Source organism: Toxorhynchites rutilus, chromosome 1 (assembly GCF_029784135.1).
Source record: "Toxorhynchites rutilus septentrionalis strain SRP chromosome 1, ASM2978413v1, whole genome shotgun sequence".
In the NCBI taxonomy this organism is placed as follows: Eukaryota; Metazoa; Arthropoda; class Insecta; order Diptera; family Culicidae; genus Toxorhynchites; species Toxorhynchites rutilus.
In genome coordinates, this window is record NC_073744.1 from 138,222,857 (window position 1) to 138,235,233 (window position 12,377).

A 12,377-nucleotide genomic window follows, 5' to 3' on the forward strand; every position below is an offset into this window, starting at 1 on the left:
TCTCTACTGCCCCGTTGATGTTGTTATTGGTTCCGAATTCTACTTCGTAAGGGTGGCTGACGATTTTTGTTTTATGGTTTGGCATTTTGTGTTTGTTCCAATTCGATGCAGTTAACATTCCACCTTTCTATAGCTATTTTCTGAATATTGGCATTTAACCATTATAAATGTGTGGAATTCTGCCGTTTTCCAATAAATTAATTTTTAAAAAACTGCTTCTTTGTCCAATTCATAACTACACACCTTAGATATACACAGTATTTTGTTTGCCTAAATATGCCTAATCTCTGCGGTATTAATTTAAACTATTAAGTTAAATATATGTATATTTAATAGTTTTAATTTATTACAAAACGGGGAACTATAATTTTTTTTTCAATAATTTTTTACAAGCCTACTTACTGGTAAGTGCAAATTCTAGTTCTGTCTCGTGCACAATAAGTTCCATTGTTATTACACAACTATATATTACACATCTAGCTGGTAGTATATCAGAATTAGTTTACTTTCCCGACCCAGGTGGCGGGATCGAAACAAACAATATACTTTAACTACTCTCGTTCATCCCACACACTTGCTTAAGTAAAACCTGGAGGCAAACTGTTTTTTCTTCTTTGAATGATGAATGAAGCGCATTAAACAACAACACTCGCACAAGTATTATTTCTTTACAAAATAAATACAGAGAGGACTGGGGCTTTTACTCATCAAAAACTCTGCGCTTTCATACTCACACGAGAATTAATTTGCGTGGCAGAAAGTAAAAAGTGCGGCACATCGAAACAAGCGCAAAAAACGGTTAACGGAGTATAGGAAGGAAGAGAAACAGTGCTTTACTTGGCTTGCAACCGCGATGATTTCAGTTATGGTGGTGAATTGATGGTGCGTGAGTGACCGGACATCGTCAGCCTATCAGAGGTCCTTCAGCAACGCACTTTTAGCGTTCTTGAGCTTGTCCAGTCGTTTCAGCAGATGGTTGTTGCACGTTTCCAACTCCTCCAGGCGGTCCATGGCTTCGCGGTTCTGAAAAATGAAAGAATGGAAGAATGTGTTAGAAAATAAGACTGTTTGCTTGCATAAATGTATTCATCTTTGACTCATGCGTTTTAAGAGCAGCAAACATCACACGATGCGGCTGAAGCAAATGTGGTGACAATGAATATATCGAGCATCTCGCGTTCAACTCTTCTTTTGATAAAGTGAAGCCTTTAAGCTGACCAAGAAGTACGACGTAGATAGTTAACGATGGATGTTAATTGCAAGAGAAGCTTTATGAGCGAGCGATGACTAGCAATCTGTGGTGATTTTAAATAGATGTTCCACCAGTTCCGCATTCTGGCGAGAAACGCTTTTTTCCAACAATTTTCTTTATCGACCACATCCGCCGCAACCCGCGCAGGTGTACATGATGGATGTTGGAACCTCTGGATCGATTTATTATCCGTGTCAGACAGCGTATATCAAGAATTCAAACGCCAAGGGATACGAGAAGATCTATCCTAATGAACAGGAAGCCGTCGATGTGGCATTCGAGGCGAAAGAAGTCCACCAAAAAGAAGCTTCACTATTCAGAACTGGCTCTCATCCGTATTCGTAAGATTTTGTGAATCGATTCTGAGTTCATTCAAATATTAACAATTTAAAACTGCCTTCGGCCTGCTTATTCAATAGTGATTGATGTACCTGCCTAAATGAATATTGCCACCAGATGTCGACACGGTAGCCAAGCTGAGACGCGCTCCAGCACGTACCGGCACCGGAAAATACAGTAGAACCCCGATTATCCGCGGAATAGTCTGGCAAAGTCAGTGTGGATAACGAAAATCGCGGATAACGCAATAAAGTGCTAAAACTGATATAAAAAAAGATATTTCAGTACGAAAACTGTGTTTTATCAATACAGAAATCATCGAAGTATCCATCTATAAGCTTCTCTACACCAGCGTTCAGATAATGTGAAAGGCAGCATCAACACAAAAGAGCAAGAGCCTACCACTCACTGACGAATTCCGAGAAAATCACGAGAATCACGAGAACTCGCTTTCGCGGATAATCCGTACTGCGGTTCATCCGCTCGCTGATAATCGAAGTTCCACCGTATATTCTTTTCGAGAATTCCTTCATGCATTTGCCCGAAACGTGTTATGTATGACCGGAGCCGCTCCGCTATACAGTGATACTAACTCGTAATCGTACTCCACCATGCAGATCTCTTTTCTATTCTTTTGGAAGTCGGAAACAAGGTTTCTGAGCATTCTATTTAGATGAAGTCATAGTGTCATATAAGAGTTAAAAGGTTTGCTATCTGTTTTCATAATTTTTTTTTTTTTTATCCCATTTATTTATTTCAGGCTCATTAGCATTTTAGCTGTAACAGAGCCGAATTTTAATCGTGTACATATGTCACATGGTTATCATATCTATAATTATAGCACATTACATTACACAGTTGCCATTCGCCAGTATTCCTCCTATACCATTGCATATGGTACATTTACACAGTAGCCATTTAGGCGTAAGAGTATTCTGTATTGTATTTTTCTTCCATTATCCAGTTAGACCACCGGACAGCGGAGAAAGTTGATTGATCATAGTTGAGCTATTTATAGAACAGCAGCCCGATGTGTCTTTCAGAGCAGAGCAGTTGTATGGATGAATCGATCTAATTTCGACCGTGGATCGATCTCCATCGCTGATGATTGTTGCGTGGACGTAGCTAATCTGTAACAACACAAAGATGGTCAATGAGGGTCCTGAGTTTTGAACTCACGATCGATCGCTTACTAAGCGAACGCGCAACCAATGTGGCTACGGAGACCCCCCTGTTTTCATAATGATGGTTTTTATTTCTCTAAGAATTGCGAATGTATGTGCGAATATATGAAAATTGACTCAAACCCATAATCGTACTCTGGTTGAAATTTCAACTCGATTCATAAGGCGTTGATCAATTTCAGGATTTCATCATTAGTATGGTATCCCTTGTTCATTGCAACTATCTTTAGCTGTCTTTAGTCGTAATCTACGAGTTTTTTATGTATTCGGAAGGAATATTCATTCAATTTTTGATCAAGTGGTTTTTAAAATCGTTATTTTAAAAAATTTGATGGTTTCAAAATTTCCCACACTGATACCTTCCATATTTTTTTAACTAGGATTGATGTTGGGAGATTGGGGAGAAGTACCAATAACTTTTGAACAATTATAATGTAACCATGTGCGAACTATATGTGACTTGTGCTTAGGGTCATTGTCTTGGTAGAACTTGAATCCTCGATTCAATCTCATTTTGTTCACACTTTGCTACATGTTTTTCTTTAGGATGTTCAAGTAAACATTCTGATCCAATACACCATCGATGAAAATCAAATTGAACCAAAAAAAAGTTTGTACTGAGAGGCAATGAAGGTATGTGGTGAAAGTAATCCACAATTTATACTATGCCCTACCTTTCGCATCCGAACCGAATCGGTTTTGGTACAGGCGGCGATAGGAGCCATGGCGGAACAAATGTTAACATTCAATTTCAACCGAAGAACACAGCTTTCACCGTAGTAAACCGCATATTGACGCCACTTTTAACCACGGATTCGCGAAAATTTATAGATCAATCGGAAAAAAACATCAACAGGCCCGAAAAACTGATAGATTCACATAATCACTTTCTCCTATAAAAATAGATGCGCTCATTATTTTAGATACAACTTTAGAATGCATCTAACTTTTTTCAATAACTCTTTAGTGGAAAAATCATCTTTTATTCAAGATACAAACTGCAGCTACAGGCCATTCTATAATTGTTCTACCATCACTTTGGTTTTGACAACGCACAAAATAAAATTATAAAAAGCTTATGTGTGATTCAATTATACACAAACACTCTTCACCTAACGGTACAAAAACCGATGCGAGGTACCTTTTCGTCGAGTATCCACCTCGAATTTGAGAACCTCTACACTATGCTTGCTTTGTGCATATTCTAAGAATGCATTTTGAAGGAAAACAATCGTTCAACACGGTAGAAAACACAGAAAACGAGGGTAACTGAAGCAAACCCAACATTTATATGACTTCTATTTCTTATTTTTCTTATTTCCCTTGAATGGAATGCAATACGCGGTGAATAGCTACGATTGTTTTCGCATTTGTATTGATGTATTTGCTGCTACTTTAACCGCTCCTTTTAGTCGGAACAATTTGGGTAACACAAATTAGACCAATCAAGAAGCGGAATTCAGATAATGCTTGACATGTTTGCAATTGTTCAATTGTATGTCACAACAAATATAATTTTCTACGTTGTAATCGATGCGTAGGAATATTTTCAATCGATTGATGTAGACATATTAGGCTGTCAAAGAAGTCTTGCGGTATTTCTGCGAGGTGTCGTTGTAAGCGCGTAGTTCTAGTTGTATTCATTGTATCGAGTCATACTATAGCTTGTTGGAAAGGTATTTGCGCGCTATAATATAGTCCTTGACAGTGTTTTGTTTGGTTAAGTCGTTCGTGAGTTATAGTGTCGCAAATATGGAGCAAAATAAAGAGAAAATCCGACATATTTTACAGTACTACTATGACAAAGGCAAAAATGCATCTCAAGCTGCCAATAAAATTTGTGCAGTTTATGGACCCGATACAGTTTCCATTTCCACCGCACAATGATGGTTTCAACGTTTTCGTTCTGGTGTAGAGGTCGTCGAAGATGCACCACGCTCCGGAAGGCCTGTCGTCGAAAATTGCGACAAAATCGCTGAATTAGTCGAGAAAGACCGGCATAGTAGCAGCCGTAGCATCGGCCAAGAGCTGGGGATAAGTCATCAAACCGTTATTAACCATTTGAAGAAGCTTGGATTCACAAAGAAGCTCGATGTATGGGGGCCACACACGTTGACGCAAAAAAAACATCTTTGACCGTATCGACGCATGTGAATCGCTGCTGAATCGCAACAAAATCAACCCGTTTCTGAAGCGGATGGTGACTGGCGATGAAAAGTGGGTCACTTACGACAACGTGAAGCGCAAACGGTCGTGGTCGAAGCCCGCTGAAGCGGCTCAGACGGTGGCCAAGCCATCATTAACGGCCAGGAAGGTTCTGCTGTGTGTTTGGTGGGATTGTCAAGGAATAATCTATTATGAGCTGCTTCCCTATGGCCAAACGCTCAATTCGTACCTGTACTGCCAACAACTGGACCGCTTGAAGGTGAAGAAGAGGCCATCTTTGATAAACAGAGGCCGCATTGTCTTCCATCAGGACAACGCTAGGCCACACACATCTTTGGTGACGCGCCAGAAGCTCCGGGAGCTCGGATGGGAGGTTCTTTTGCATCCGCCGTATAGTCCGGACCTTGCACCAAGTGACTACCACCTGTTTTTGTCCATGGCGAACGAGCTAGGTAGTCAGAAGTTAGCCACAAAAGAGGACTGCGAAAATTGGCTATCCGAGTTTTCTGCCAATAAGGAAGCGAGCTTCTATAACAGGGGTGAAGTTGGCATCTCGTTGGGAACAAGCCATCGAACAAAACGGTGCATATTTGACTTAAAACAGATGATTGTAACTAATTTTATGAACAAATGAAAATTCAAAAAAAAATACCGCAGGACTTTTTTGACAGCCTAATATTTGTGATGTATCAAGAAGTGATCAAGTCCTGAGCGTTCGAAATATTTAATTATTTCTCACATGTTCGGTTTTTAGATTTTCATTTTACACCCCATACCTTTCTGTTAAACGTAGTCCTACGTTGATGAAGAAAACTTTTCAAGGCGATGGTTACGTCTGGCACTAAACCACTTCCGTAGAACGTTCAAGTGCAACAATCATTGCTACGAGGGTAGTTCAACAAATAAGTTTCAGTGCCTCAGAAATCGCCGTAAAATAAAGTTAAGACAAAAAACAAGGTGATCTTCGTAATCTACGTTTTATTTTCTATTTTTCTACAAAATCGTCGTAACGTTCGAGACATTTTTCATAGCGTGGCACGAGTTTTTCTATTCCGAGCGCGAAGTGCGTAGCGTCACGAATTTCTTCAGTGTTATCAAATCGAATAGCTACGCTACGGCATTCGTTTCACACGAAGACGGAGCTACGTGATCAACATCTTTACGGCTTCCTTTTGACATACAATTTTGGAGTAGTAGGATATTAAATGACAAATTGAACCTAATTTGATTGAATGAGAATGAGGAAGGCATTCAGGTAGGCCGACCATTCTCCATTGGCACTGGAGAGAGTAACACTACCACGCAATAGAGGGGAGATTTGGAGATTAGGATTGATCAAATGCAATAAAAATCGTCAAGTATGAAGGCAATGCTTCCTCAGTGGCGACTCGTCCGCCTGTTCAAACTATTTACAGGACGGCTAGACAATCTCAAAGAAAAAATCTTTTTTTTTTCGATTTCACATTTGTAGTAGAAGAAATTATCGAAGGTAATTTATTTGTAATTTCCATATTATCCCGAACATCCCTATTTTCATTTCTGTTTGGGTGGAACTTCTCCACCTTGAAAAATGTAATATGATGGTGACACTTGACTACACCACACAACCTGCACGCAAACAATACAACATTTTGAAATAACCAGTAATGGCTACCGGTTTCAAACCTTTTATCTGAATCTGCCGCCATTTAAATACTTTTCTGCATCTTCAAGTGCGGCAGGGCAAACGCAGTCAAATAGGTATGAAGCGATCACTACTACTGATGCGCCACTTTGTGTAGAAATGACATTTGAGGTTTCAAATTTTCAACTGAACGAAGTCGATGGAAACGATAAAAAAAACACACACACACCATCTGTTAATTTCGATAGCCTTGAGAGCGGAGGTTCTGGTCGGTTGATGCACCGTTTCACTGGGGGAAACGTACCTCTGGACGCTTGAACTTGAAGTTCTCAGCGGAAACACTTTCGGGAATCAGTTCTGAAAGGAACTAACTGGGCAAATGGCAAAGAACACACGTTGCGACAGGATTAAAATATAAACTCTTTACTACTCAGTATTATGGAAGAAAGAACAGGTTTCAACACGTTCACGTGTTGCTTCACTACTCTCTTTCGTTGCTTGCTGCTTTGCGGTTGGAAAAATACTCATTTGATCCTTGCTGCTAGACTGCTATACCTGGTGACAGGAGAATCACCAAAAGGAGGTGGGGTGAAACTTGTGAACCAATGTTTCTCTCTCTTCAGGGACTGAACACCATCGTTGATTGAACAGGAAGCTTACTCAGTCACGCGCCGCCTCTGTGCTTCCTAGCGGCTCAAATGACCACATGTTGTGGTTGCTTTCGTGAACAGAACAATTTTCAAAAAAACTTTTTAAGTAATGACCTGCGGATGTAACTAAGGAAGGGTTGAACTATGAAAATGCAGCAGTTTTCAATGTTAGAATTATGAACCGGAAACCGGCCAAACTACCCTTATATTAAGTTTGAGGAAATCTAGTGCGTGAAATATGGAGTTGGCAATTATTTTTGCCAGAAAATGAAGGACTCGTACGAGAAGCGCAAACATTTTGCCAAGAATTCGATTTGATTGGTAGCAAACTTCATGAGTGAAATGGTATTAAGACGAGAACAAACTATGATTCAAACTTCAAAGCTCAAACAACATTAAACATGATGTTAGTCACTGATTTAGTGGAGTTCCAAATTTGAACAGCGATTCGTACACTTAGAGAATCTCAGAAAAGCACAACGCAAAAATAACATAGTTTTGCAACCTTCGGTTGTTCATTATTAAGACTTGATGGTAATTGAAAGTTACAGCAACGCAGCGGGGTTAACCGATTAAAACGACACTAATCATGATCACCAATCATTTCGTTGAACGGATCACTACACGATGCATAACGATTTTACAACTCAAAACAAAAAAAACACAGCGAAACCCTCATTGCTTACAGATTCGCACTGGGCCGATCACTTGCGCCGACAAATTAATTTGCGCGATACAGGAGAAAACGCACAGAGCAGTCAGTTGATACAGACATCGTCAGCCAGTAGTAGTAGTCGATTGGTTGTCGTATGAAAACATATTTTTAAGTGTAGCCTAATTAATCAATTGGTGGTGAGGCCGCCTGCACACGCGCCTCGTCACGTTATCGTCGATACTAGTCGGTTGCTGTCCTCGCATGTGTGAAATAGCGGCTGTCACCTCTACTGGCAGTGGCATTCGTCCCAGAACTGGGTGATAAGTGGCTGCGCGATAGGTGATAGGCATAAAGATATAATTCGATAGAATGACACACCAATGGGCGGCCTCACAGCCTCACGTGAAACAAACGCTCTGTTCGTCTAGAATGACGCAATCCGAAACACTTACCTCACGCTGAAGTTTTCTCCTTTCGATTTTCAAATCGCTTTCAGCCTTCTCTGCCGCTTCGGCAGTGCTTCTGTATCGGATAACTTGCGATTCGGACCGCGCTAAACTGGCCTGCAGATTAGCGATCTCCTGTTCCGCTTTCTGCAGTTTGTATTTGTAGTCGGTGATGAGTTTGTTGGCTTCTCCTTGAAAATGAAAAACAAAACCAATTAGTTGGGAATCGGAAACAAGAGCGATAGATGAGGCTGTACTTTGTGCATCTTCGTAGTCATCGTCGTCCAGCGATCCGTTGACGGCGCTGTACTTCCTTCCCTTCGTTCTCATGTCCTTCAGCTGCTGCTGTAGCGCCTGAACGTCGTTCTGCAGCTCCTGCTTTTCCTCCGCGAATTTCTTAAGTCTAACATCTGAAATATACAAGGGTATATGAGCAAAACTGCGTGTGAGCAACTTCAGGGTGGCCATTCAATTTTAATTTTTGAATTCCCGCGTTTTTCCCGACTGTTTCTCGCATGACTCGCATGATTTTACGAAATTCCCGACTCTCAAAAATGAAAATTTAATAATATTGTATCGTTTGTTAAAAATTGATTTGACCCGAACTGCGAAGATATTTTTACTTTATTGTTTCCAAGGTGCGCATGGGACAAACAATTGGACGGTGTGTAGCTCAGCAACGGATTGTATGTTGGATGTAGGATTCAGAAGATGGAAGATACGGACGAGATTGTTTCTGGAATATATGCAGCTGGAAACTGAAGCCCTTTAAAATGTATCACATCCAGCCTACCTCTACTTACTCAGAATTCAAAAAGTTTCGTTCACATCCAAACATATTTCTAGCATGTCCCGGATACCCTCTATTATCAATTCCCGAGTTGAACCAAAAATCCATAATGCGACTCTTCTGTGCAATCGAAATTCTACAATTAATTACAATTAATTACAACCAAATTAAGTAATTAAGTTATTTGAATCAGAGCTCATACGCATGCCTGAACAATCAGAACATAAAAAATTACGTAATCATGTTTTTAAAGCTCATTTTGTGATTCAGTAAGACATGTTCAGGTTTTTATTTAAAACAATAACCCGTGCCTAATTATTTCATTAACTATCGTAAATTAAATTACACAGAAAACCTGTCTTGTGTCGCTCGACAAAAATGCTTAGCAGGAATAGGAGCATATGAGACGAGATGAATTAAATAACACGAAGTTTGTAGCACTTTTTAAATGACCCTCAATCTGACTCCTTTTTCTTTAGAATACGTCCCTTTTTTTCCAGCGCCAGTTCGGCAGAAAAGTTCATAAGGTTTACGTCTCTTGCAAAAATCTACCTGACTATCACAAAGAACCATCTTTCAATGGATACGTGTCAAAATTTGACAGCAATCGGTCGATTGGTTCGTGAGTTACAGCATTGAGAGTGAAGCAACTTTTGTTATTGTGAAAAAAAAAAGGAAAAAGATGGCAACATTGCATGAATTAGGCTTCGAATTGCTTCCGCATCCACCGTATTCTTCAGATCTGTCCCCCAACGACTATTTTCTGTTCGCAGACCTGAAGAGAAAGCTCGCTGGCAAGAACTTTAAGACCGATGATGAAGTGATTACCAAAATTGAGGCCTATTTTGGAAAAAAAAACCGAAAGAGCACTATAAAAATGGTATCGAAAAGTTGCAAGATCGCTATAATCGCTGTATCGCCTTCGAAGGCAATTATGTTGAATAATAAAATTGCATTTTACAAAAAAAATTGTTTTCCTGTGTTACCTTATAAACAGCTGAACTGTTATAAACTACTATTTTTTTTTTCAAAAATATGAGTTTTTCTATTGGATGCCAAAAGGAAACCATAAAAGAAAAGAATGTGAATGTAAATCATAATCATAAAGAAAAATGTTTATGAAGCGTTTGAAATTCAGTTAAACTTTCAACACTTTTTTTTTTCAACAGCTTTTTCGTTTACCTCCAAGTTTCTTCTTTTTCTGCCTCCTGCTTTCGTTTTGCAGCGTTTTTGTTCTCATCTTCTTTATTTTGCTTCGCTTTTAAGGACTCCACGTATCTTGACTATGTTTGCACCCGAAATAGATGAGCGATTTCGTTACAACACCAGTAACTCCTCCTGCATTCTTGATTGCGTCGTACACGATTCTTTGTTCCGTTAAACTTTCCTCGGTTTGGTTTACTATCAAGCGCTTTTCGTTGATAGAAAATCCTCTTTCCAATGATGCATTGCCATGCGACAAAATCAGAGTTTTTTTTCACAAACAGGGTTAAATTTGGAAGCTCCTTCTTCGACTGAGCGATAGGTTCCATACAAAAAAAAATTCATTCTATGATTTTTTCTTTGATATGCAGATAATATGATTTTAACAGAAGACGTTTAACACAACTGTCCATACTTATTCCTAATTTCATCTGCACCAGGCAATTTTTGTTTATCGACGAATACTTCCAAGCCTAACTCCATCCACTTTTTCGCTACATCCGTAGAGTTGGAAATCGCATCCGGGTTAATACTCGCTAGGTAACGTGTGGTGGGATATGTCAAAGGTGATCGTATGAACAATTTCTTTAAAAATCCGCAGTAGAACTCACGACAGCTGGTACCCTGATATTTCGTACCACCGGAAATAATGTACCAGTACATCTCTATCGGAAAGTTTGGCGTTGTTTGGTGTTGCTATGATCGCAGATTTCGTTACAAATCCAATTTCAATACTTCCAGGTAGCAGTAGAATTTGTTTCTGTGAGTTCGAGTTCAACAAGTGATTTAGGTTTCACCTTCAGTCGATCGGGCTTTATAATTTTCTCCATAACAGCTCTTACAAACTCCCGCTAAGTCATCGTAATACAAAACTTTATAGAAATACTGACATTTAGCGCAAACACAAATGTATCAATTGAATGAAGGCAGTGCGAATAAGAAGACACAACTTTCGGTGAAAACAAGGTTGCATCTCGTGCGACGTTTTAACGTTTTAATAGGGGAGGTGGGGGTAAAACGGACATGTTAAGAAGAACTTCAATTATATCGTTGGAAACTCATGTTTCCCAAAACTTTGATGCAGTTTCTTGCAATTCAATATACTGTTTTTCTACCTAATTCGCCAAATTTTCAACAAAAAAATGTTTTCAATGTTTTTACTGAAATTAACACTAAAACTACCAATGCAAAACTACTTTAATCAAAATTGTTAAATTCTAGGTTTTCATTTCATGTGAAGTTACTACACGACTTATTCTATATTATAAAGCTACTTTATTTCTCAAACTCTATTTCTCTTCTTCTTTTGTTTTTCCTGATAATCATATGTATGATACCTTTACCTACCATGAGCAGTCATTTGACCGCTGGAGAATATATGATTTTTTTTGAAGTTTTTTGCATTGAAACTCAAGCAAGCATTTTAAGTTTTTTTAAAAATAGTAAGTGATAATTTTTGTAATTTATTATTGATGGATCATCAAAATACAAATTCAGAAATTTATCCCCAGCATGTAAAAAAAAGAATGTTGTTAGAAGAAATAAACGATCATAACGAACTATGGTCTGAAATACACGAAGCAAATTTTGAGAATATGGAAAGTATATATGATCTATTGGATCAAATCTTTGATCTACTCGACATGAGGAAGGAAACATTGTGAACACACGTAGGGAACAAAAAAGAATGAAATTGTTCCCGTTTCATACCATTTTTAGAGCAACGCCAGGACCAACAGGGTTTGCGAAACGCAATATAATGATGGGAGAAGTAAGGAGTGCATTTTCGTTGAAACTTGAGCAACGAATTATGAAACACGTAAAAATGTGTACAGAGAGTGAAGCACGTCGAGTGTTTGGATCCGAATGGAGTTTAACTTCTGCAGAATTAGATGCTTTTATCCCAATTCTAGATGCACGTGGTGCGCATCAAACAAGAAATTGCAACATTTTATATTTATGGAATAAGAAATGGGGCCCTGATTTTATTTCGCGAACACATGAACAAAGATTGTTTCTCGGAAATCATGTGAATTATTCGATTTGATGAAGGAGACGAACGAAGCGT

General features: G+C 39.0%; 1 protein-coding gene across 12 annotated transcripts in view; it reads right to left on the reverse strand.

The window, feature by feature from the left end:
- Positions 1-324: 324 nt before the first annotated feature.
- Positions 325-12,377, reverse strand: part of LOC129764846 (leucine-rich repeat flightless-interacting protein 2) — a 123,886-nt gene continuing 111,833 nt past the window's right edge. For 3 of the 12 annotated variants that reach the window (XM_055764390.1, XM_055764399.1, XM_055764384.1), the window contains exons 5-7: positions 8,574-8,726; positions 8,323-8,507; positions 1,038-2,721 (exon numbers count right to left, since the gene is read on the reverse strand). In XM_055764390.1, the coding sequence (XP_055620365.1) occupies positions 2,548-2,721; positions 8,323-8,507; positions 8,574-8,726 (512 nt within the window). In that variant the 3' untranslated portion in view covers positions 1,038-2,547. The other 9 variants (XM_055764464.1, XM_055764409.1, XM_055764375.1 and 6 more) reach the window with 8 other exon arrangements.